Below are 25,359 nucleotides of genomic sequence, written 5' to 3' on the forward strand. Positions count from 1 at the left end.
GGCCCAACGCGGAGGGCGTCCAGGCGGGTGCCAGAGGGTCAGCGCTCCTGGGTCCAGCGCTGGGGGCTTCCTGAGAAACAGCCTCCAGCACTTACCTCCTGCCTCTGCCTTCCACCACCTGCAGCCCCGGAGCCGGGCTCCTGGCCTCCTCTCCTCCACCTCCATCTTGTATCTGGTGGTATGTGTGGCCTTCCCCTCTGGAAGGAGCGCCTCCTGACTCAGACTCCGCCTCCACCCAGGCAGGTCATCCAGCCCCCTCCAAGTCAAGGAGGCGGTGCTACCTGAAGCTCTCACCTGGTACCTCGTTGCTAGTACAAGATGCTGCCAGCCGGGGAGCAGCCTGGAGGTCCCTGCTCCCCCGGCCCAGGCTGCAGATGGGTCACAGTGAAGTATTTTCACAATGCAAATGCCGAGCCCCACTATCTACCTGGATAGCTTCATGCACCAAGCACCTCTGTGTTCCCCCAGTGTCACACATCCTGCTGGGGTGACTTCCTATCATCCTCTCCACAGCCCCGGGATGGAGGTGCTCTTGGTCCCTGCCTTTGACAGGTGAGGAAACCGAGGCAGAGAGCTTGGTGTGGTAACTTTCCCAGGGTCGTCCAGCTGACCGGGTGAACCCAGTGTCCCACACAGGCCCCGTGTGGCTTCAGAGCCTGCCCCGCAGCCAGCATGCTGACGCTGCAGGTGTGGGCCACCAGACCTGGTGTGTTAAAAGCACAAGAGGTGACTTTGATGCCCCTCCCTGGTGAAGAATCAGCGGCCAGGTGGACAGGATGTTAGCCTCAGACCTTGCTGATCATGCAAATGGTGAGCACCAGCTCTGGAAATCCTACGGCTGAGTCCATGGCAAGACATGGCCCTTAAAATTGCTCTTTTCCTGGACTCTGTGTGGGCTGCCCAGTCCCACTTCAGAAAGAGTCAACTGTGGCCCTGATGTGGGTACCACTGGGTCTCCCGTCATGGTTTCTCTCCTCCTCCTCCTCGTCTGTCCTCTCCCTTCCTTAAGTCTCAGGCCTCCACGGCTCCTATGGACATCGTTCCCTCCCCTGGAAACCCTCCGAGCAGAAGGAACAATGCACAGTATGGACTTTTCCATGAGCTGCACGGAGCCCAGCAGCCATCCCCGTTCCAGAATCCCAATGAGAGCTGCTTGTCTATCTATGAAACTCTCCTGCCTTGAAATCCGGGATGAGATGGCACAGGTGACCACGTAGAAGCCACTGGGATTTTTGTCCGCCCTGCCCATCTCCCTGTTTTCTTGTCTCATTGTCAACCTCAGCACAACAGGCTGGCGCCGGCAGCATTATTAGGAAGGCGGACTGTGTAGTGATTGAGCAGAGGACCGTGCAAGGCCCGAGGGGATGGGGAGGCTCACGGCCATCTCACCCATTAGATTCAGGACATTTGCCCCTGGGTGCCACCACACCAGGATGTCCTCCTTTGCTTGACATCTCGGGCTCCCAGCAAGACATCCCTGGCAGGCCAGCGTGGCATCTTTCAAGCCCTGTTACTATGGCAATGGCCAGGCTGCTAACAATCCCACTTGCCTGCAGAATCCAGTGGGAAGGGGAAGCGGGCTGAGAGGCTGCCGCGGCTCTGTTCTCTGTGCCTGGAGGGAGAACCCAAGGGAAGCCATGGGATCGTCGGCAAGTGGTTTTCATCAGAAAGATCACCCTGCCTGCAGAAGCTGTCAGAAGCTCCAGAATTCGGAGCCAGGGAAGATTTATTAAAGTGTCAGCACGGCATGGAGCCAAGGGAGTGCACAGCCTGTGGGGGGGGGTCAGACCTGGAACCCTGACGGTAGATTCGACATGACTTTGAGAAGTCACTTTACCCCCCGTAGCCATGGCAAGGGTGACAAAATCTAGTGTGTTATCCTCCAGAACCACAGATACTAACTATAGATTACTGCATAGGTATTCACACTAATGGTATTTTGCCAGTTATACCTCCCCGCCCGCTCCCCACACACACACACAAATTTTCTAACCTTCTACAAATAATGAGCCATGACTCTGACATTATAGAATGTCCCTTGTGGGGGACCCTCCAGGGCAGGTGGGATGGTTTCATTTAGGATTTTATTTACTCATTCCCTACCCTCTGGGGGAACATCCCATCTGGAGGTTTTCTTTCGGGTCGGAGCGTTTCACGGCTCTGGATGGCTACCCTGGTTAAGGCAGAATTTTCCAAATACCAGGCTACCTGAGTTCTCCAACACCTATGTAAATGCAGCCATGAGTCCTCGTGAAAAGAACAAGCCCTTCTCCTGCTCCCGGGCTGACGTGCAGCTCATTTGTTATATACAGGGTCAATCCAGTTCCCAGGGTCCTGCTCTTAATATTTGATGATTCACTGACTTAAGTTCCATGAAGTTCTCAGGAATGGTCCTGTTCATGTAAAAGGAACTTAGAGTCCTAAATATACAGGACTGAAAAAGGAGAGACTTTGGACCCGGATATAACAGGTTCTTTGCCTTCAAAAGAGAAGCAGGTACCGAGCCCCGGGGACAGCCTGGCTGCTAAGGAAGAACTGTGAATCTAGTCCCAGAGTCACCTTTTGTTGTAGGACAAACTGCTGCCTTTGGTGTCTTTGTGTCTTCTTAAGTACCCTTCTGCCAATAAATCTCATTTGTTGATGCAGCTTGGGTTCCTGGCTTATGATCCTGTCACCTCTTGAAGACAGGAGAAACCATTTCAGGTCAGATGAGAGGCAGGGCTTCATGGGGCGGGTCCTTATCTTCTCCTGGTTGCTCCCAAAGCAGAGCCTATGGAGGAGCATGTGGTCTATTGGGGATGTGCTCCCAGGAGGAGCTGGTAAGGGACTGGGTGGGACAGAATGAGCCAGGGGGAGGAGCCAAGCTAGGGGCGACTTCTGGGGAGGTCGCAGCCTTAGCCCGATCCCACATGGAGCCCTGAGTCTAAGTTGCATCTCAGAGCTGGTCCTACCTTGTGGTTTTTGTGTTCATAAAAATACCAGTGGGTCCTTGGCTCTAGGTTGATGGGGGCACCTCAGGCTCTGCACTGAGGAGGTACCTGTGTCAAGAGAAGTCTCTGAAGACCTCAGGTCCCAGCAAAGCATACTGAGGCGCAGGATGGGAACACAGAATTGGTAAAAGGGACCAGAGGGGCCACCGCGAAGCAACTGCAATGCCTACCATGGGGGCTATCGGTTGTGTGGACCCCAAACGGACAGTTTGATGCAAGAGGACTTGCCCGGGTGTCAGCCAGTAATGGGTGTCTAAATGTAACTCACTGGCATTAGGTGGCAGGTTATGCCTCTCAGGATAGCATGATGACACCAGCCAGAAAAACATCATAGGAACTTTTTGGTTGCCACTGTTAGAAAACCAATGCAAAAATGGCTTGAATTTTAAAAGGACTTTATTTGGTTCCTGTAACAGTATGGACTTCAGGTACAGCTGGATTCAGGGGCTGGAGCAATGACCATGTCTCTTTTCCTTCCTCAGTTCTGTGTTCCTCCCAGGCAGTTGGGTTCCACTGGTGGTAAGATGACCCTCCCCCTCAACTCTATGCGTATATTGCGCTAGTTGAACGACCCCGACCCCCCGGCACAGAGAGCTTCTGCCTCCCCAGAGTTCCAGAAAGTATCCCATTTGTCTTCAGACCAATTACTTTGGCCTGTGGAAAGTGGAGTACCAGCTGGGTGCTGTCAGGTATGGAGCCCTGGAGGTGATGGTGGAGGGGATGGGAGGATGGAGTCAGCCCCTGAAAGTCACAAGGGAGTGGGGGAGGGGTGAGACTCCAAAGGAAAAGAGAAGCTCTCTTATCTAAAAACACCTCCCCCTAAAAATCCTGCCACAACTCACCATTCTTAGGAAGATACTAGAACCTGGCCTCTTGGTATGTCTCAGACCCCACAAATGCAGGTGAAAGTTCTTAACCCAGTGTAACCTATTTGCCCAAAGCTGAGACTGTGAATTGTTGGGCAAGTTCTCAAACCTGTTGCCTGGGTCCTATCTCAGCAAACCCTTCCTTCCCCTGAGGGGTACTTAGGAATTCGAGAGGTGGGTAAGTGTGTGGCTTTCTGCTCTGGGGATGGGGCGGGGAGGTCAGAGTGTGCAGGGTGCAGGGGTAGGGGATCCCCATCAATAGTGCAGCCAGATGGTCCCACGGACACTGAGAGCCGAACCCTCCAAAAGGAAATGAAAACACAAAGGACTTTGGCTAGAAGTGCACAACCAAGTTTTTAATAAAATCATTACAAATATGTACAAAGCATCTCCAAGGTATGAAATTCCTCTTACAAAAAGCACAACAAACCAACAACGTCAGAACCCAGAACGGAATGTCGCCAAGCTGATGGCCTCTCCAGCTGGGCCAGAAGCCCCACCTGGGTTCCAAAGACCCTCACAGCCACCCCTGCCACACACACAGGCTCCTTGACATTCATAGTGCAAAAGATGGGGTGGGGGCAGCGGGGAGCAGGGGACCTGGGCAGAGGACAGGAGGGAGGTGAGAGAAGCTTCCCACAACCTCAGACAGGCCCCATTTGTGAGTCAGATGCTCCGGCCCTGGGCCTCCCTGAAAACAGGAACACAAAGGGTGGGGAATGAGTCAGCAAAATTCCACACTCACCCCTCCAGTCTCCGATGTCCCCAGGCAGGACACTATACAGCAGGCCTGTGTCAGATCCCCAGCTCCCAGCTAGGGCCACATGTATTCTTGCAGCACCACACAAAGAGGTCCAGAGTAGCAGAGCAGGTAGCTCATGGGCTTCGGGGTCACAGACCAAGCCAAGACTTGAGTCCCAGCTGGACTCAGCCATTCACTATGCAGGTGGCCTTAGGCTAAGTTGCACACCTGTCTGAGCTCCAGCTCCCTGGGGTGTAGAATCTGCTAGAGGTGGGTGCGAGGGATCGCAGAGGAAAGGTGCAGGAAGCACTTCACACAGTGCCTGGTAGTGGCAAAAGCTTCGCAAAGGAGAGCTCTGACTAGGATATAAAGCAGCCAGGACCAGTCTTCATGCTGGGAAAAGAGTCAAGGTCGCCCGCTTCACTTGACCACCTTCAGCTGGTACATGGCGCACAGTAAATACTATAGAACAATCTGCCGGCAAAGCTTGGGGTCACAGCGGTGACCTGACAAATCTGTTTAAAAAAAAAATTGTGAACCAGACTGGAAAGGGCGCTTCACATGGCCTGGTTCCAGGCAGGACTGCCCTTGCAGGATCCGTAAGTCAGTCTTCCGAGGTGGAATTCTGCAACCTAGCATACTATAGATGCTCAATAAATATGCGTTGAATGATTCAGTTAAAATGTTAAAAATAAACTTTTGGCTTAAGTTTTAAAATTGACACGCTGACATCAACTCGCTCCCTCTGTGGAGCTTCTGATCACTTCTGTGGGACTCGGCCACAGTGTCTGGCCTGTCACCTTTAACTTACTGACCGAGTGCTGACTCATTGCCTTAGGTTCACTTAAGGGAACTTTCAGAAAGGAAATTGCTATCCACAGAAGAACAAAGCCTATGGGCTGGTCCCTGCAGATTCTGACTCCCAAGTGGATACTCAGAATGTCCACTGGGGTGCTACAGTGTCCCCAAAAGATATTTGCATGGGAGGTGGGTACACTGGGACTCCCCCCAGTTCACGGGCAGGAAGAGTGATATGTTGTCACTGTCAGAAATGTGACAATAGAGTTAGAAGAACATGAAATCAGCTACATGAATTGTAAAACCAGTCACAGCTTCATTGTTCTGTGACAGCAATGTTTAAACCACCCTTTTCCCCCCCTTTCATCAAAATAGAAAAGAAAACAAGACCACTGGGAGAAATGGAGAAGTCCCCCATGTGCTAATGAAGGGATCCAGGTGGGGACAGGCCTTGCCTTTAGGAGAGGGCCCCCAGCCTAGGACCACAGACAGCTTCCAGCAGGGTCAGCAATGGGGGGGGGGGCTTCCCAAAGAATCCAATGCTCAAGGAACAGAAAATGGAACCTCAGATTTGAAACGAGCCTGGGAGAGGGTGGGGTGACAAGAGAATCTGGAAGGTTGAGGTCCCATGGGGCTTCAGCCCTTATGGCCCCTGGACCCCCGCCGTCTGAGACCAGGATGGAGGAGGTGTACGGCCCCTCCGCTCATTATACAGCGAGCTACCTAAGCGATGATCTCAGAGGCCTCCCTCCGCTCTGCACGGACACACACACACACACACACACTCACATTCACACACTGCTGTCTGCTGAAACCCGATATGAGGTCTTTTTTAAAATTTATTTCAAAGCCTCCCTCCCTCTCTCCCTTTCCCTCTCCTCACAGACCCTCTGCAGTGAAGCTAATCAAAATCAATGGCTCCTTGGCAGCCGGAGGAAAGGGGTGGGGGGGAGAGAACGGGAAGGCTGGTGCCAGCCTTCGCACACGGTGGAAATATTTCTTTCTTTTTTTTTTTTTTGTAGGAAAAAAAACAAAACAAAACAAAATCCCATCCCACTATCTCATGCAATCCAAGTAATGCAACAGGAGAGACGGTGGAGACATTATAGACATATATATATCATGCTTCAATTTCCTAATACAAAGGTCCATCAAGAAGTCAAATCGCATATAAAAACAAGCATTAAAAACAACCCCCTGTCAAAAATCGGGGCAGTCGAGAAGTGCACTCAAATTAATGATGTGCAAGAAAAGGCCAGGATTCAATAAAGACACCGGTTCTGATAATGCATGAGACTATGTACAAGGGACTTGGCTGTAAAGCTCCACAGGGGCGGTGGGTGCCCGCTTCTCTCAGCAATGTGGCTTCATTGAAATGGAAATCGCCCCAAATGCCTGCCCCTGCGTTTGGAGTCTGGGGTCCTCCAAGGGAAATGTGGTCGGCTAGTCTGGCAAGTCAGGGTCAGAAAAAAACAAAGGATCCTCTGACCTTTCACCCTTTTCCTGGATCTACAGGGTCAGTCTGTCCCCCTACTGAAGCCTTGAAGGTACAGCCTCAAAGAAGCAGGGAACCGGATGCACACAGTTGTAGGAATGGAAACCATTCCCAGAAAAAAAGGAGAGAAAAAAAAATGGGTGTGCTGGGATTCTTGTCTCTGGCTGGGAAAGTCAGCAAATACAAGCAGAAACTCTTTCCTACCATTCCAGTGAACCTGCCCCTCTCCAAGTTCCCGGCTGGGTGGGGACGTCCCCTTCTATCCTCTGCAGCCCTTCCTGCTCTAGGGTCCCCTGCAAGCATCTGCTGGGGGGAGACTGGAGTGATGAGAGAAACAAGGGTTCCAGAAACCAGCCTGCTTGCTTTGCATTGCTGAGTGTGTGTGTGTGTGTGTGTGTGTGTGTGTGTGTGAGCTTCCCTCACCTTCAGCCATTCTGAACCACATTTTTCTTTAAAGGGCTATTTAGAAAAGCATAAGGCATGGGTTTTAAAAAAAAATCAGAAGAAGAAAAAAACCCAGCTCTCTGCTTGCAGCAACCCTGACAGGTCCTGCTGTGTAAAGGACCCGGTAATAACCTTCAGCCAGGCATATGGGGGGGGGGGTCACTCCAGTCCCATGTACCTTAACGACTACGGATCCCAGAGCTGGCTTCTTAGAACTGCAGGGGTGTCTGCCAGTCAGCCCATGGGAGCCCCATCTCTAGGCACTGGGTGGTGACCTGCAAATCCAGCCTTGGAGAGTGACTGAGTCTGCAGGCAGGAACCTTCACCTCATCATTAGCCAAGACAAGTACAGGGCAGGTGAGGGGCAGGGAGACCCTGCCTGCCTCAAGGAATAATACCTGTTTTTTTGCTGGATGTTTTTTTAAAAAATAAAAGCCAAAAGGAATTGTGGCTCCCCAAAGAGTCTTTGCAGCCAAGTCTCAGTCCAGCACACATCTTTTTTTAGCCCTTCTAGAAACTTCTGAAAATAGTTAGCTTATCCAGGAGTCGGGGGGGGGGGAAGGAAATCAGGCCTCTGACAGTCAGTGAGATGCTGGTACATGTCATTTAAATGACCCACTCCCTCCCCCAATGTCCCTCGCTTATAAATCACCCCCAACCAGAAGTGTCGCCATTTCTTGGCTCTTAAATCCATAAAATCTAAGCCCTGGAATCCCCCTAGAGAGTGGGGGAGGCCAGGGACTGAATTCCCAGGAGACTTCGGTGGGGGTGGAAGAGACAGCCACCAAGTGGCACCTGAGGCCAGCTGTCTGTCCTCCCAAGCAGGCAGTCATGAATGCAGCCCAGGCTTTGCCCTCAAGCAACTCTGGGCATTGGCTCCCACATGGAGAAAGAGACTCTCAGATGGCACTTTTACAACTCATGCCTTTGGGGTGGGGGGGGAGAAGAATCCAAACAGCAAAATAGAAATCTCTCTCATCCCCTGGCCTTCCAGGTCTGTCTACAGAAGATCATGGGGACACCAGAAAGGACACACTTAGCACCGGCAAAATGGAAGTAAAGCACCAGACACACCAGATTGGCAAGGAGCCGGGGGAAAACACATCCCATTTCTCTGGTTGTGACAGTGGGATCTTAGCGACCTATCTAGACAGGGACAGAGAGAGGCTAGGACGTGTCAAGAAAAGGAGGTATCCCAGACTGTCCCTACAAAACTGGCCCCAGGTCCTCCCTTGCTTTGTCTAACCAACCCCACCAGCATCTGCGCCCGGGATATCTGGTGAAAGCAGAGGCCAATTCCCACCAGTCTTTGCAAATTTCCTAGATACACAGAAGCAGGCATCTGTCTTCTGGTGCCCCAAACATGACCAAGTATCAGAGTTCACATCCGAGGTGTCGAAAGGGAGGGGACCACGTCCTAGACAAGGCATGCACTGATACGGAATATTCATATTTTTTTCTCTCTTTTTTTGTATATATAGAGCTATATCATAAATAGCATTGGGGTGTCTGTTTCTGCAGCTGGGCTTCCCAAGGGCGTCCCCAGTCCCGTCCCGTGTCCCGCTGCGCTCCAGATGCACTCTTTATCTTCCTCTTCCTTCTCCAAGCGCCGACGGCGGCATGTCAAGCTCTGGGCTCCCCCTCAGGAAAACGGGAAGCAGCTCTCACCAAGGACGCAGGGTTTCGCCAACCTGCAGAAATCAGAAGAATCGTATGTCGTCAGTGCAGACAGCTGCCGGGGGTGACGTCAGCGCCGTGGGCCTCTGCACCAAGGGCCCCAGATGTCAGAGGGGGAGCTGCTCCTTTGGAAGCTGGGATTTGGGAGGAAAGTCCCCCCCCCCCACTCCACCCACTAGAATCGCTGCCCACGTTGCAGCCTGAGGGAAACAGACGTTTGCATGCCCACATCCGGCTCTGTTTACAGACCTGGGTATTTACATTGGCATCTTCTGAAATTTAAAAAAAAAAAAAAAATCAAGAGCCACGATGCCATATCTTGCTTCATCTCTTCACTACATAGATTCCTTCTCAAAGCAGAGCTGGGGACAGTCTCTGCCCTCTCATTCATTCCTTCCAAATCATGCCTGCCCCATGTCGTTAATTCCAGGTCTTGAGGGGCTCAGAGGCCGATGGGGAGCTGGGGGAGAAATTGATAATACAATCTTGTGTAAAGGACAGGGACAATATGGGCAGACATGAGCTATGAAAGACCAGGGGGCAGGCAGCTCATGAGGGAGAAGGGGAGTCAGAGAAATCCCCCCATAGAAAAAGGCAGGCCCCTGCTGAGAATTGAAGGGTGTCGGGGAACTCATCCAGATAAGAAAATGAACACACCCAGCAGGGCAGGAAAACCAGCACGTATCCAAGACCAGGGAAAATACATGTCCACAAGAACTTGCACACATGTGTTCATAGCAGCATCATCTCCAAAAAACTGGAAACAACCCCAAAGTCCATCAACTAATGAATGGAAAAATGCAATGGGGTCTATCCATGCAGAGGAATATTACTTGGCCATAAAAAAAGGAATGAAGCATTACTGATACTTTCTCCAAGATGGATATGAACCTTAAAAACATCCTACTGAGTGAAAGAAGCCAGATACAGGAGAATAATTATTGTGTGATTCTATTTGTATGAAATGTCCACAACAGACAGATCTTTGCAGGCAGCCATTAGAATGGTGGCTACTTAGGGCTGGGGCGAATGCTGATGGGTATGGGATTTCTTTTAATGGAATAGGAAATATCTGGAATTGATGGTGGGGATGGTGGCACCACTCTGTGAATACACAAAAAACTGACTTGGATGCCTTAAAACGGTGGATTTGGGGGCTGGGGATGTGGCTTATTGGTAGAGTATTCGCCTAACATGCATGAAGTCCTGGGTTCAATCCCTAGCACTGCCAAAAAAATATATATATAGTAGTAGATTTTTATGGTTACAAATTATCAGGGGAGATTTAAAAATGTCCCCCACACTACTCTGCAGCAGGTGGAATAAGCTCCATGTGAGTAACACAGACTGAGTGGGTCAGGAGAGAAACAGAGCGGCCACTTGATTACTTCCAGGGTAGAAAAATTCCCCTAGTTGACTTGTACAGTTCTGTCCCAAGAGGTGCCTCTGGCCTCTGGCTTCCCACTGGGTTTGGCCAATAGGAGGCACAAGTGGGAGGTGAGATCCTGGCTGTTCGTTCCCTGACTCTCTTCGGTGGGTCACAGATTGGCCACAGCCCCTTCCAGCTCCAGGTCCTGTTCTGCAGAGGTACTAGCTCCCCTCTGTCACCACCCCGGGGTGCTGCGTCATCTCTGCTATTGTCCTGCGTACGTCTTTCCCCTGGACCCCTTGCTAGACTCCCTGATGACTCCATTCGGGGCCACCCCTGCCTCTAACTTGGACACTGACTAGTCCATCTGACGGCACGAAGGAGGCGAATCATACACACGTGGCTCCCACCCCCGACATTAGCTGACAGTCACAAGGACCGGTGACCTCAGACCTCAGACCTGCTCAGGTGGAAGCAAAGGTCCCCCCAACCCGCCCCTTCTCCAACTCCCCTTCAACCCCTTGAGGACATAAGCACCACAGGACTCCTGCATCCTGGGTAGCCACCTTCTATTTTCAACGAACACTCAGGGACATCAATTAGCACAATGGAGAGACACCTTTGACTTAGTTTATGAAAACTAGCTTTGGGGGCGGGGGTTGCGGCTCAGCAGTAGAGAGCTCGCCTTGCATGTGTGAGACTTTGGGTTCGATCCTCAGCACCACAGAAAAATTAATAAGTGAAATAAAGGTATTTGTGTCCAACTATAACTAAAATAAATAAATAAATGATTTTTAAAAATCTAGCTTTTGCAGCCACCTAAAACTCTCAGTTGGTTTTCTAGCCACAAATCTATAAAATGAAAGTCAATGGAACCCTGAGGAGTATACTGCCTGAAGCCCAGGTACAGAAAAAGGAGGGATGGAGGGAGCAAAGGAATGTTTATTGAGCAACTGCTAAGAGCCATTGAGTATGGTGGCTGGATGCTAAGCATTGTTCTCTGCACTGGAGAAGACAGGTGTCTGCCCTCAGTTTGCCTCCAGTCTTACCGGGGAAGACACGACAAGCCAGAGGCCAGTACTATAAATGACCAGAGTTGGCAGGTGTATGGACAGCCCAGAAGTCAGGATGGGGTTGCATTCACCAGGGAAGGTTCAGGGAGGATGCAGGATTTGCATACATTTGAAGATACACATATGTATTTTCTCCATATTTGGAAGAAGGAGGGGTCGTTCAGGTGGGGAAGGGACCAAGCAAGGTGTGGGCAGAGAGAAGCATGGCTCAGAGGGCCATGGTGAGCAAGAACCTGCATCAGAAAGTTGGAGGAACTGAAGTTGTGCTGGATATGTTCATTGAAGACACATGATGAAAGGAAAATTACAATGGCCTCAGCAGAGGAGACAAACTATTTTTAAGGCTATGATCTACTACATTCCCCAAAGTAATGGTGTTTTCATACAAAGCTAGATAAGACCAGAAATTGATTTGCTGCGGTTGTCATTGAGCCTACTGTGAATCTGGCCAAGTACTTCCTGGGTGTGTTAGTCACCTTTCTGTTACTATAACAAAATACCTGAGATAACCAACTCATAAAGAGGAAAGGTTTATCTTGGCTTACAGATTTACAGGTTTAGTTCATGATGATTGGCCCCATCACTTTGGGCCTGTGGCAAGGTGGGTAATGTGTTTTAGAGCAAACCTGCTTGCCTCATGGTGGTCAGGAAGCAGAAGAGATAAAGAAGGGGCTAGGGTCCCAGTGTCCCTTTCAAGGGCACACCTCTGATGACCAGAAAACCTCTCACTGGGCCTCACTTCTTAGAGGTTTCAACACATCCCAACAGCACTGCTGGCTGGGGATCAAGCCTTTAACACAATGGGGGACATTTATCCAAAACAGTCCTGGGCTGCTAAATGGACAGACTCTAGTACCCACTCACTGTAGGTCAGACGTGAGCCTCGGAGACACCCCAGCGTAGGAGCATGCGTTCCCACACTGTGGACACCACATAACAAATTCCCACCAAGGTCTTTTGGAGGGATCTCGAGTTGCGTACCCTATGCCAGGGATCCAGCACACAATACTAGTCACATGAACGGGCACAGGAGGATCCCTGTAGCTTGATCTGCAACCACAGCAATTTGGAACAGCCCATGAGGTCATCAGTAGCAGCCGAGATCCACAAGTTAAACAAGTGCCACAGAAAGACACAGACCCACCCAAATGCGCTGAGACAGGATGATGGCCCATTCTTTTTTTTTGGTGGTGGGGTGTGCCAGGGGTTGAATTCAGGGGCCCTCGACCACTGAGCCACATCCCCACATCCCCAGCCCTATTCTGTATCTTATTAGAGACAGGGTCTCACTGAGTTGCTTAGCGCCTCACTAAATTGCTGAGGCTGGCTTTGGACTCATGATCCTCTTGCCTCAGCCTCCCAAGCCGCTGGGATGACAGGCGAGCACCACTGCATCTCGGCTGAAACTGTTAAACATCGACTCTGCCAATCCCTGTGAGCCACTGCTCTGCTCCTGGGATATGTCCCCTCAATCTTGGCTCATAAAGAACTTTCTCGGATGCTGACTCACAAGCACAGCTCATCACTGGAGAGATTCATGAATTGTCTTGGGAAAATGTTCCTGTTTCCACTCTTCACCCACCATGTGGTAGGGGAGGGAGCACCGTGCACACCCCAGTCCTGCCCGCTGGGCTGCAGCAATGATGCTGTGTTACCTGGGAGGTCCCCGGCAGCCCCAGACGGGCAGGAGGCGCACCCCTCCCTCCTGCATCCAAGAAGACTCGGGACTCTTGGATTCCCTGCTGAGTGACCCCACTTAAAATTTTTTAAAAATATCTTTTTTGCTCTTATTGTTATTTGCCCAAGTAGTAAATTACACATTCAAGCAACATAAAAGAATACCAAAGACCCTCCCAAACCCCGCCACCCCGCCCAGAGGCAGCAGGTGTTTCTGTGCATTTACAGACACGGTGTCCTTTTCCCGTCTCCTACCCTGCTGTCCCCAGAGCCCAGGGCACAGTAGATGCTAAATTCAGTATCTGCTGAGTGTCGGTGAGTGAGTGCGCAAAGGAACACAGGTGGCCGCCCCCAGTTCTTCCATCTTTGGTTCCAGCAGGTTGACCTCAACGGGGCAGTTCCAGCAATCCCAGTGCCCAAGAACTGGGGGGGCAAGCTGCCCGTCCAAATTGTGCTAGTCCATGATGTCACTTTAGTAAGGGACACTCATGCTGGCCAGTTAGGAAGCCAAGGAGACTGTGGTAAGGGGATTGAAAAAAGCAAATGACCTTTTGGGCAGTAGAGAAAGGAAGAGCCCCTTCAGCAGCCTCTGGAAGAAGTATTTGCTCCTGCCCAGCCCCCTGCCACCAGGAACTAGTTCTCAATGCTATCCGTGAGCAGAATTGATTCCTTGAAGTCCAGGGAGAGACTCAAGGACTCCTGGCTGCTACTCACTACAAAATCATGGCAGATGGGCCTTGAGTGTCAGACTAACTTGACTTTCACAGGAATTAGCCTTCAGAGTTGGGAAGAAGTAGCTCAGCCCAGAATGGACTGGGGACTGGGTTTCAGATGCTCTGTAGAGGTCTGTAGAGGCTCTCCCGCCCACCTGCAGCCCCTGAGCATGCGCCTGCCTGGGTCCTGCGTTCTGCCTCTAGAAACCTCGCTTTTCGGTCACAAAGTTATCCAAACAAGAGTGCTCCCTGCAACCTGGTTTATGCTATTTAGAAAATGGGCCAAGCTCCGTGGTGCACACCTATAATCCCAGTGGCTCAGGAGGCTAAGGAAGGAGGATCTTGAGTTCAAAGCCAGCCTCAGCAACTTAGCAAGGCACCTAGCAACTCAGGAAGACCCTTTCTCTAAGTAAAATATTTTAAAAGGGGGGGTGGGGTGGGGACGTGGCTCAGTGGTTGAGCACCCCTGGGTTCAATCCTCAGTACCAAATATATATATATATATATATATATATATGAACATGAACAAGGATAAAGAAAAGCTTTCTGTGTTGACATGGGACCATCTCAACAACCTGCTTTTACTGGAGGCAACAGCAGGAGAAACAGATGAAGTCATGTGCTTCAAATAGGATGCACGTGTGGGTGTGTGTATCAAGGAAGGTCTGCTGGTGACCCCTGAAGTCAGGGGTCATGTAGGAAATGCACTGAGCCCCGAAAAATGCACCTAGGAGACCAGGACTTCGTCTCATCTAAGGGGGCCACTCATGACCAGCCTGCCAGGGGAATGCAGACTCGAGGAAAACTGGAAATACAGGTTTCTACTTGAGACTGTCTGATTTTTAAGTATTGGAGGAAACGAAAAGAAAAGAAAAGAAAAACATGCAAGTCGAATACGACTCAAACCACAGTCACCTGGGAAAGGACTGGTTTCAACCTCAGCCTTCGACACTGGGACGCCCTTAGGGTCAGCTGGCTTTTAAGCCCTCCTTGGCACAAGCCTCAGGAGCTACCTCTGGGCCTCTGTTTCCCTGTCTGCAAGGTGAGGGAGGTGGGTTAGATGGGCCCTAATGTCTTACCTAACTCTAGCGATGTTTCTAGAACCGTGACCTTTTGGGGACACAGATCTTTTGAGAATTGAGCCCAAACCATGGTTTTTAATAGACAGAAGAAGAGGAATATGTCATCAGTCAATTTTGTTGATATCATTTATGGGCTTGCCCACATTCCTTTGTTCCGTAGTTAGGGAATGCCTGCTCTGGGCCAGTCACCATGCCCCCAGACACGGGGACACAGAGAGGGACAAAACAGACATGATGGATTGCATCCTTACAGGACTTACAGGCCTGTGCTGCCCAGGACGGGACCCCTGACCTGGTGTAATGACCAAATAAGAAGACTGGGTCCCTTCAAGCCATGGTACACCATGCAGCTATCCGCCCAGCTGCTGGAGGGTCACAAATCAGGGGGAGGCAGAAGTAGCATCTGCTTGAAGCAAGAGGCTCAGAGAAGCCCCTGGAGCTCCTGTCCATGCCATGAACACGGGCCCATGAGCGCCACTTAAAACCACAAAGGGACAACACACATCCTGAGCTGACCCTCGACATCCTCAGACACCCCTGTGACACAGCTCCCACCGCACTGACTCCACCGCAGCCCGCTTCCTGTGCACTGGGAGCTCACCGCCCAGTCATGGGAGTGAAAGGGCCAGGTCTCATGAAGCTGCTCTGGGTCCTCTATGACGAGACCCTCCCAATGCACTGTCAGGATTCCCGGTCCCCAGGGGAGGAAACTGAGGCTCAGGAGGCAAAGGGACTTGCTAAAGGTCACACCACTCGTAAGTGGCAGATGGCAGCTGTATGTGATGGAGCATAAAATTGGGGTGAACAAAATAAACAGCTATCAGCGGTTCAGTTTTCTGTGGTCTGCCAACGGATAGTATTTTAAGTGGAGGAGGTCCTTGGAAACAGAACCTCCTCTTGAATCCACCGCAGTGATCCACCCCCAAAGACACTCAAGTGCCCCCATCATCCGTCTGTTGGCATCTTACAGGACTCAGTAAGTGCCAAGAGCTGGATTCGGGAATATCTCATAAACATGACTCTTGCTCCCCTGGTGAGCAGAAGGCGGGGAATCTCTCCAAGCCATGGTGACCCTGGAGCCTTCCCCCAAAGCTGTGCTAGGAGTCCTCCACCTCGCATGCTGAGGAGCAGTCCTGAAAGAACGTCCCACGGACACAGTTGAGAGAGTGACAGCCAGTTCAGGAGCCCAGCTAACAGGCCCGAGCCACGGACAAGAGACGGAATGAATGACACTGTGTGTCTAGAAAGCGCTTCTGAATCTTTACCACTATCTTATACTCTCTGGACAACCTTTGTAATGTAAGGACATTAACATTCTCTATCAAAGTGGCACTTGTGAGCATTTTTAGAAAAATCATCCAGGGAATATCTCATCAACATGACTCTTGCCGTGTACAGTGAGCCACAAGGAAGGCCTTCGCCAGTCTAAATGCCCAAGAACAGTGGACATAAATGTTGTAATGGCCCAAATAGTGTCACCTCTTAAGAAGGGTGTCCAGAAAAAGTATTTGCTGTCAGACCCTCTGCTCAAAGCCAGACCTCCTTTCTCTGGAGACAGGACTACAATTTTCTTCTCTTCAACCTTTTCTAAATAGTTGACCATGAACTTTTAACTTTTTTTGTAATCAAGAAAAAAGTCCCTGTAAAAAAGAATATTACGGGAAGTTTTCCAGAGAAAACAGGCAGAACCCCGTGCTCTGGCGACTCCAACCAACCTTCTGAAAATAAAACATTTCTGAAAATATTCAGAAAAAAAAAAACTGCATCTGTGCTAAACATACACAGACGTTTTTCTTATCAGTATTCCTAAGCAGCACAGTTAACAACTATTTGCATAGCATGGACATGGTGTTGGGTATTAGGAGTGATCTAGAATGACTTAAAGGACACAGGAGGATATGTACAGGTTATGTATGAAGACTACACCGTTCTGTATAAGTGACTTGAGCACGTCTAGATGCTGGTCACCAAGGAGATCCAATGCCCTGCGGATACTGAGGGACCCTCTGTACTGAAAAAGTCCAGTGCACACCTATAATCTGTAAAGTCAGTTTATGTGATAATATATTTATCTATTTGCTAAAGTACTTATCCATTGTTTTAAATTAGAAAGAAATATACCTGTAGAGAGTGAGATAAAACCAATCGCTACAATTTTCTTTTACAATTTGAATGCAGATCTTTATTAAAAGAATTCCAGGGGCTGGGGATGTGGCTCAAGCGGTAGCGCGCTCGCCTAGCATGCGTGCAGCCCGGGTTCGATCCTCAGCACCACTACCAACAAAGATGTTGTGTCCACCGATAACTAAAAAATAAATATTAAGATTCTCTCTCTCTCTCCCTCTCTCACTCTCTCTTTTTAAAAAAAAAAAAAAAAAAAAGAATTCCAAATTGCCTGGGGGCAGAGCCCTTGCTTAACATGTGGATGGCCCCAGGTTCCAGTCCCAGCACCACAAAAAAAGAGACAAGAGACGTAAGTGCATAGACATCTTTTATTGATATGATTTCAAAGTAGACATTGTTTCTCAAAAGAAAGTGTTTTTTTTTTTTTTTTTTAATTAGTAGAAGTATGTTTTTGGTGCTGGGGATGGAACTCAGGGACTCGTACATGTAAGCACCTTTTGTACCATGGAGCTACACCCAAGTCCAAGGTAATGTTATTATAAAAAGGTAGCGGAGGCAAACTGCTTCCAGGAAACTGCTTTCTCATGAAACATTTTCAAATTATCTAGCATATGCCATTTAAATAATGCAAAATACAGCTGGGTGCCTGGCACACACCTGGAATCCCAGCAACTCGGGAGGCTGAGGCAGGAGGATCGTGAGTTCAAAGCCAGCCTCAGCAACTTACCAAGGCCCTAAGCAACTCAAAGAGACTCTGTCTCTAAATAAAAAAATAAGAAGGGCTGGGGATGTGGCTCAGTGGTTGAGTGCCCCTGGGTTCAATGCCCAGTACCAAAATAAACAAATAAATAAAACAAAATACAGTATTTATCCCACTTAACACTGCAACCTTCAGAGAACGAGCCCAGTGAAGCTGCAGACTAACGGATTTCCCGTTTGGTTCGTTAACTTGCCAACGTCTGCTTCGGGGATATGGGGATTTTTAGGGAGCCTCTCTCAGCAATGGCCGTCCAGGAAGGTGTGTGGAGGAACCAGGGTCCCACAGTTCTCACCCAGCCTGAAAAGGGTGCACCATATTCCAAATTGCCTGGGGGTAGAGCACTTGCTTAACATGTGTAGGCTTAAGGTAATAAGAGTCCCGGGTAGACAGTCCCTGGTATCACCATCAGGTGGCAGTCAGAAAATCGCACCATGAAAGAGTCAAGTCGGGTCCAATGGGAAGCTCAGAAGCTCTTTGGTCTTTACACAAAGGCAGGGAATCTTTTGCTGTCAGACCCTCTGCTCAAAGCCAGACCTCCTTTCTCTGGAGACAAGACCACAGTTTTCTTCTCTTCAACATTTTCTAAATAGTTGACCATGAACTTGTAATTTTTTTGGTCATCAAGAAAAAAGTTCCTTTAAAAAAGAATATTACAGGAAGTTTTCCAGAGAAATGGAAGTCTCTGACTTAGGGAGCAAAGGATCATGGGAGCAGAGCGCTGTGAGGCAGCCATCTTGGAGAAGCCCATTTTCTCCACGCGGGAAGGTTGAAGAGTGTCCTTCTTCTCTGGTCATCCAGTAGTAATCTAAGGAGGCATTTTACTGATAAAGGCCAAAACAGTGATTCCCCCTACTCCCTACTCAATAGCAGAGGCACCAGTTTAGGGCAGAAAAAATAAATAAATATTTTTAAAAATACACAATGTGAAGGCTCACCTCCAGGCTACTGGACTTGCTATTGTTCTAGAACATCTTTCTTCCAGTTCTAGTCAAGGCCAGCTCCTTCTTGTCACCCAAGACCACTACTCCTCCGGTTCCTCCCCAAGGCGGTACTCACTCCCCCACGCCTCAGCAGGTACTCTATTACATTATCATCACAGATCACCTTTACAACCCTCAGTATTTCTTGAAATTATCTCTGTGTTATATTGCATAATCCAAAGATGGCCACAACAGTATTTCCTGTACCACATACTATTCTAGAACCTTGCCACTCTTCAAGGCCCAGAGTCTAATCCTTCCCCTTGAATCTGGCCTGGCTTATGACTTGCTTCTAACTAAAGTGACTTCCAAAGCTGTCTCAGGAAAGCAAAGCAGCTTTCACCTGGTTCCCCTCCCTGGTCACTTGTTCTTGAAGTTCTGAATCACCATCTCAGAATCCAATCTTAAGGGCCACCATTCTGTGAGGAAGCCCAGACTCTATGAGGCTCTGATTGACAGCACCAGCTGCCTCCCAGCAACAACAGCCAGACATGAAAATAAAGTTGTTACCCAGTCTCAAGCGCAGCCCCCAGTCATTTTGCAGCGGGACGAGTTACACTATGGAACCCCTGATGATATGTCCTGACCAGATTCCCAGCCTACAGCATGTATGAGCATAATAAAATAACTGTTTGAAGCCCCTAAGTTTTGGAGTAATTCATTATATAATAGTAAACAGAACAAGCTTTATGTACTATTTATTTCTCTTTCCACTAAATTAAGTGGGTCATGAGAGCAGGGCTTCAATATCTTGGTCCTTTCTGTATCTACAGTGCCTTGCATACAGTAGGCATTCATTAACTAATAGTTGAGGGCTGGGGTATAGCTCAGTGATGGAGCCCTTGCGTGGCATGCTGAATTGCTCGGTCCCCAGCACTGCAATAATAATAGTTGACTATTCACAGTTGAGTAAGAGCAAGAAGCTGAATTGGGGGAAAAATAAGAATTATCTTAGGGCCAAGGATGTGGCTCAGTAGTAGAGCTTGTCTGTCATGCACAAGGCCCAGGGCTGGAGGGTGTCCATTCTATGCAGGGGGCAGGGACAGAAAACTGTCTTGCCTAGTTTCTGAGTGATTTGGTGTTTTTTGTTGTTGTTGTTTTCCAGCACATAGTTGTGTACCAGTGACAAGGAAGTCACCAGGGGCTAGGGACACTATGGGGTAGCTCTAGGATCCCGTGAAACCCTATCACACAAGCACAAGTCGTTCCCTTTCTCGCCTCCCAAAGTAGATCTGAAAAGCTGACGTTTCAAAACCTAGAAGGAGCCATGGCCAAATCCACTCAGCCCACATCTAAGGGCGTATTTAATTGTCCCTCAGTGGGGCTGTTTTTACATCCACAGCTCAGTCACTTGTGCACTTGAGGCCTCTCAGTGGGCAAGTGGATGATTCCAGACAGCAGCCATGTGGCAGAAAGGCTGCCACGGTCCTGCACATCTGGCCCCTTCCCGGGGGGTGCCTCCCCAACAGCTGTCCTCCTGCAGGCTGGCGCTCACCCCTGGCCAAGCAGAAGCCCAAGCTTTCAAGCTCTAAAAGTAATCCTGGCAGGGGTGCCGGGCTGGGAGGGAAGCCTGCGGGTCGCGCCTCCAGGTTTAACCACTTAATCCCCAAAGTACCTGCCAAGCACCGGTTAGCTTGTCTGGCTGGCGGGCCAGCCCTTCATTAATTCATTAAAGCAGACTCCTGCCGGGGCCATTATCTTCCTTGCCACTGACCACGTCTCCTCTGGGGCCACCGAGTCCCCCTTTCTCCTTTTCCCCAGGTCCCAAGGCAGGGTCTGCCCACTCCAGCCCCCTCTCCCAGGCAGATTCCTGGGCTCCATTCCCTCTCCCTTCCAGGGCTTCTCCCTCCCTGCCTCCCTCCCAGGCCAGCACACTAGAAAGCGTCTTTTGTTCTTCTCCCAATCTTTGACCAGTGACTGGTTAAATCATACCCATCCTGGGCCTCCCCAGCCTGGGAGGACACTCCCCGGCACCCTCAGAAAGGGAATCTCACAAGTGCAGGAATTCACCATGCTCAGAATTCACCCACTTCTCAGAAAGGGAATCTCACAAGTGCAGGAATTCACCCCCCACTCCCAGCTATCTTCTCTTTCCTGGCAGCCCCCAAGTCCTGTGGTAGGGGGCAGGTAAGGGGTCCTGCGGTCCTCAAAGACAGAAATCCCAATTCCAGTTCTCAATCAGGTGGACACTCTCTGTCTCAGGTTCCTGCTTAAAGTCAGTCAGACTTCAAGCCTCAATTCAAGCCAAGCAGTGAACTAAGAACCAGGCTCTGTAGTGGACACTTTTTAATGAATGTTCTGGCATCGGCAAAAAAAAAAAAAAAAAAAAAAAAAACCTGGAAGAGCACAGCTCTAGTTTACAGAGAGACTCAGTGAAGCAATAGCTCTTTCCCAAGGCCACACTGCTGGCAAGCAACTGGGCAATTCCTTTTTTTCATTTTTATTTATTTATTTTTAAAGCAAAACTAGGGATCAACCTCAGGGCCTCTCAGCAGGGGCTCTACCACTAAGTGACACCCCCAGCCCTGGCTGGACACTTCAGTCCATTTGCTTCTGGTCCCTAAACCCATGCTTTAAACCATTTTACCATCCTAACCTGTCTGGCACCTATACAGGACAGGAGGAATGGTGTGGAATCCCCAGCAATGACAGTGGTTAAATGTCGTACTTTGGGAAAGGAACATGTGAAATGCAAAATGTACAGGTGCTATTATTGTCCCCATTTTATGAATGGGAAAACTGAGTCTCTGGGATTTGTTTCTGTTTGTTGTTGTTTTTAATGATGACTTCTGAGAACAGTGTCTCCGGCTCACAATAGAGTCCAGAACAGGTATGTGGGACCTACTGATTCTGCAAATAGCTAAACTCACCTTAAACCCAAGAGAATTGGAAGTAGTGGTTCCTGCCCTCTGTGGCAGATACAAGACTCCCTGAGGCATCCAGGTAAGGTGTGATCGTCCCCACTTCTCCACCAGTATGGGGAAAGTGGAGAGAGCACCCTACATTGAGCACAGAAGTCAACAAATGGTCTTTCTTCCATGAATTTCTTTTCACTTCTACCTAATATACTGGACCTGGGGAAAGACTGAAAAAAATTCAGCCTCAGTACCGGGAAGGCCAGAGTTGCCCTCAGCCTGAGGTCAGGATGTAGGCGGAAGGGAGAGACCTGGAACCCAAACATGGTGGATTCCTGGACTCCACCCTGGCAGGGGATGTTGTACAATCTACTGGTGTCTGAAGAGCGGGAGAGGGCAGCGCTGGAGGAAAGCCGGGTGGGGTCACCGCACTATAGGCAGGAGAACCCTGCAGGGTGTGGCTCCTGCAGACGCTGCAGCTGGGCACAGCAGGTGCTAGGGCAATCCAGAGATGGGTGTGGGAAGGACGTGGCCCAGAGTCAGGAAACAGCACGCAACTAACTGGCACAGAAACAGAGTGAGGATGGTCAAGTAGACTCCACCGCTACACTTACCTGCCGACCCTCGTACAACGCTACTCACTAGCGAAACTCCTCGTCACCCCTCCCCTGCAGCGTGGGCCACAGTTTTCCAACTTCTCCACCGCGTCCGGGCGCACGCGAGCGCACGGGGTTCGCCCCGCAGCCTTCTCTTGGGTGACATCCACACCCCAATACTCATGAACATCTGCGTAGGCACACGGTCAGGCCCTGGCCGGGGTCCCCTGCCTCCTGGGTGGGGCGCCCGACTGCCAGCACCACCTGGTCCCTGAAAGTGAGCGCTTCTGCGATCCCACCTGTAACCCAAGAACCAAAGCCCCTTCCCCGTTTCTGTTAGAGTCTCCTCCCCTCCCATCTTTCCTTCTCATTTTTCCAGTTGTGACTTGTTCTTCAGACAACGTCTTCTTTTCTCCAGGTTCCGAATCTTCCTTTTCCTGGTCTCCTTGCCTGTTGCTTTTTCTTTTGCAAAATTACACGATTTGGCCTTCAAATCTGTCGCTCGGTTCCCTTTTTCTGTTCCCCCTGCATAGGATCCAAAATGTTGGTCTGAGCCCTGGGATTCCGCGGCCCCAGTCTGGCCCTTCTGGCCTGAGTGGAGGAAGGCGGGGTGGGGGGGGGGGAGCGGATGGGAGCTTCGGCGCCCGGGAGCCGCGAGGAGAGCGCCCCAAAGCGCGCACTTCTCTTCGCCAGCGCCCGGGCTGCGCGGGCCCACGCGACATCTGTCGCCCGCGCTCCCGGCTCACACCCTGCGCACCCCCGCAGCTCCCCGGGCGTTGCCACCCCCCACGCTCCGGCTGCCGCCTCTCCCTGAGGGCGCAGACGCCCGAGCCTCGCCTGCGGGCGCCCCGCCAGCTTCCTAAGGTGTCTGTGCACGATGGGGATCAGCCCAGACCACAGAGCTGTGCATCCGTGGGCCGGGCATCCGGTGCTGCTGGCCATCTCACCTTTAATCTTCACCTTCTGCCCCTTGGCTCAACTAGGCTGGCTCAGTCTGATTCTCTCCACCCCCATTCTCTGCAGCGTTCCTCCCAACTCCAGAGCCTGGAAAGATGGATCCTGAACACTTCTGCCCCCACCCCCCACCCCGCCAAGCCCTAGCACAGTGCCAGGCGCACAGCTAGAGCTCAATAATTGCCCCCACCCCAAGGGCCTGGTACAATTCTCTAACACCAAGCCCACTGGACACTCAGTACCCACTTCCACCCCTGGCCAGTGCCTAGCCTAGATGCTCTCAAAACATCCCCACCCTGAACTGCAGAGTACCCAGAAGCTCAATAAATACTTTCTTATTAAAGCTACTTGGAGTTTCCCTAAGAACCTCATATTCCGTCAGACTTCCAGGGCCTCTCCTTATAGCAGCTACAACCGTCTGGTTACAGGTGGCCAAGCTCCTTAAATTGGACACCTCTCCAGAAAAGGAGCGACCATATTAGCAGGGTGACGGAAAATTGCCAAGTGCGCGGGCCTTGGAGAGAAAGACCCAGCCAGCCCCAAACCTGGAGGGGGAGGAAGTGGCCAGATGAGCTTGGAGTGAATAGAGATCCAGACACTGGACAAGTGACACTTTCCGGGCATTGGAAAGGTGATTGAGAGTAGAAGTGATGGAGACAGGGCGACTTAGGAATGGCAGGGGGCTCCGAAGAGGGCAGAGATGTTGGAAGGGGCCTGGAGACCTGTTTTGAAACCCCAATACATAATAACACTTGGCGTGGCTTGTAATCATGTTCTTACAGCAAGTGCACTTTATACTTGCATCGTGTGTATACTTGTGGGGCTGGTGGGAATTCTGGAGGCTTAAGTCCTCCTAAGGCCACCGCGCTAGAAAGAGTGGCAAGGTGCACTTAAGACCAAGAGATAGGGACAGAAACGGTGGACCTTACTTGTATGGACGGATGGGGACTAGGTAGGAGAGGGTGACGAAGATCCTTGTAAGAGAGAGAAAAGAGCAGAGGAAGAAAAAAGAGGGTAAGAGAAGAAAGCCCAACTTGCCATTCTCCCGCTCCCGGGCCAGGCTCGCGTATGCAGTGCCCAGTTGCCGCGCCCTGGCTCTGCTTGCTCGGTCGCTAGCGTACCTGTTGCTCGATCCGGCTGGGTCTCGGCTCTGGCCCCACCAAGAAGCCCCGCGTTCCTACAAGTTCCGCCTGCCGAGCAGCCAGGCCGCCAGCGCCGCCACCTGCGCGGCCGCGCACAGCCAGGGCCAGTAGGTGGGGAGCGCGCCGGGCGCCGGCGCCCTCGGGCTCCGCGCGCGGCGCCGCCACATGGTGCGCTGGTGCAGCTCGTCGCCGAGCGCCTTGAGCCGGGCGGCGGTGAGCTGCGCGGCGGAGGAGCGCAGACCCAGGCGGCCCGCGCTGCAGGCGCACACGGCTGGGGGGCCGCGGCCGCGGTGCAGGGGGCACGGGCACATGACCGCTCGCCTGGCTCCCTCCCCGCGCTCGGGCCGCCCCTCGCCTCCTCTGCCTCCGGCCTCTGCGCCCGCCGCCGCCGCCGCGCTCCAGCAGCCGGGGGCCTCCCCTGGACACCAAGTTTCTCCTTGTGTTGTGCGTTTGTTGTGCTGACGGCGCTATTATTAATTAAAGTGTCACATGGTGGAGGGGGGCGGGGAGGGCGCGGGGAGGGGGTTACATCATCCGGCCCCCAGGGGGGGGGGCTGCAGGCAGAAGAAACCGAGAGGTAACTTTTAACCCTAGCCGCGCCGGCAGCAGCGAGAGGGCGCGCGATTCGCGAGGAGGAGCGCGGCGCGCTGGGACAGGAGAAGGCGCCCTGAGGAGCGGGCCCGGGGCTTTGGGGGTCTCGGGGACCCCCGCCGCGGCGAGGCACGTGAGAGGAGAATTTCTCCTTTTCCTTTTCCTGAATTCAGTTCCAGTTCCGATTTGGCGAGGGAAGCGGGCTTGTTTGCCGTTTGGGGATGAAGCTGACATCGAATTCGTCTGCATTATTCAAAAAATATTCCGGAGCTGTTGTTTTGTTTTGGGGAGGTGGGTGGAGGCAAAAATCTTGTGAAAGGGCCATATTCTACCCAGTGTGCTTCGTTTCAGGTCTGACTTCGTCACCTGTACAGTTAGGGCTTGAAGACACCCGACACACGTCCCCACCCCCTGCTGAGCTTAGCAGCCTG

The 25,359-nt window shown here is 51.2% G+C and overlaps 1 protein-coding gene across 1 annotated transcript; it reads right to left on the bottom strand.

Annotated features, from left to right (window-relative positions):
- Nucleotides 1-4,191: 4,191 nt before the first annotated feature.
- Hrk (harakiri, BCL2 interacting protein) lies at nt 4,192-24,765 on the bottom strand. The gene is made up of 2 exons (XM_076866928.1): nt 24,317-24,765; nt 4,192-9,026 (listed from the first exon to the last, which is right to left on the bottom strand). Exon 1 carries the CDS (start codon nt 24,646-24,648, stop codon nt 24,373-24,375), a length of 276 nt encoding a protein of 91 aa, XP_076723043.1. The 5' UTR covers nt 24,649-24,765; the 3' UTR covers nt 4,192-9,026; nt 24,317-24,372.
- Nucleotides 24,766-25,359: the final 594 nt, after the last annotated feature.

Source organism: Callospermophilus lateralis, chromosome 1, assembly GCF_048772815.1.
Source record: "Callospermophilus lateralis isolate mCalLat2 chromosome 1, mCalLat2.hap1, whole genome shotgun sequence".
In the NCBI taxonomy this organism is placed as follows: domain Eukaryota; kingdom Metazoa; phylum Chordata; class Mammalia; order Rodentia; family Sciuridae; genus Callospermophilus; species Callospermophilus lateralis.

Bases quoted from the DNA above. Each gene is read 5' to 3' on its own strand.
- Hrk (XM_076866928.1), bottom strand. From the start codon at position 24,648: ATGTGCCCGTGCCCCCTGCACCGCGGCCGCGGCCCCCCAGCCGTGTGC.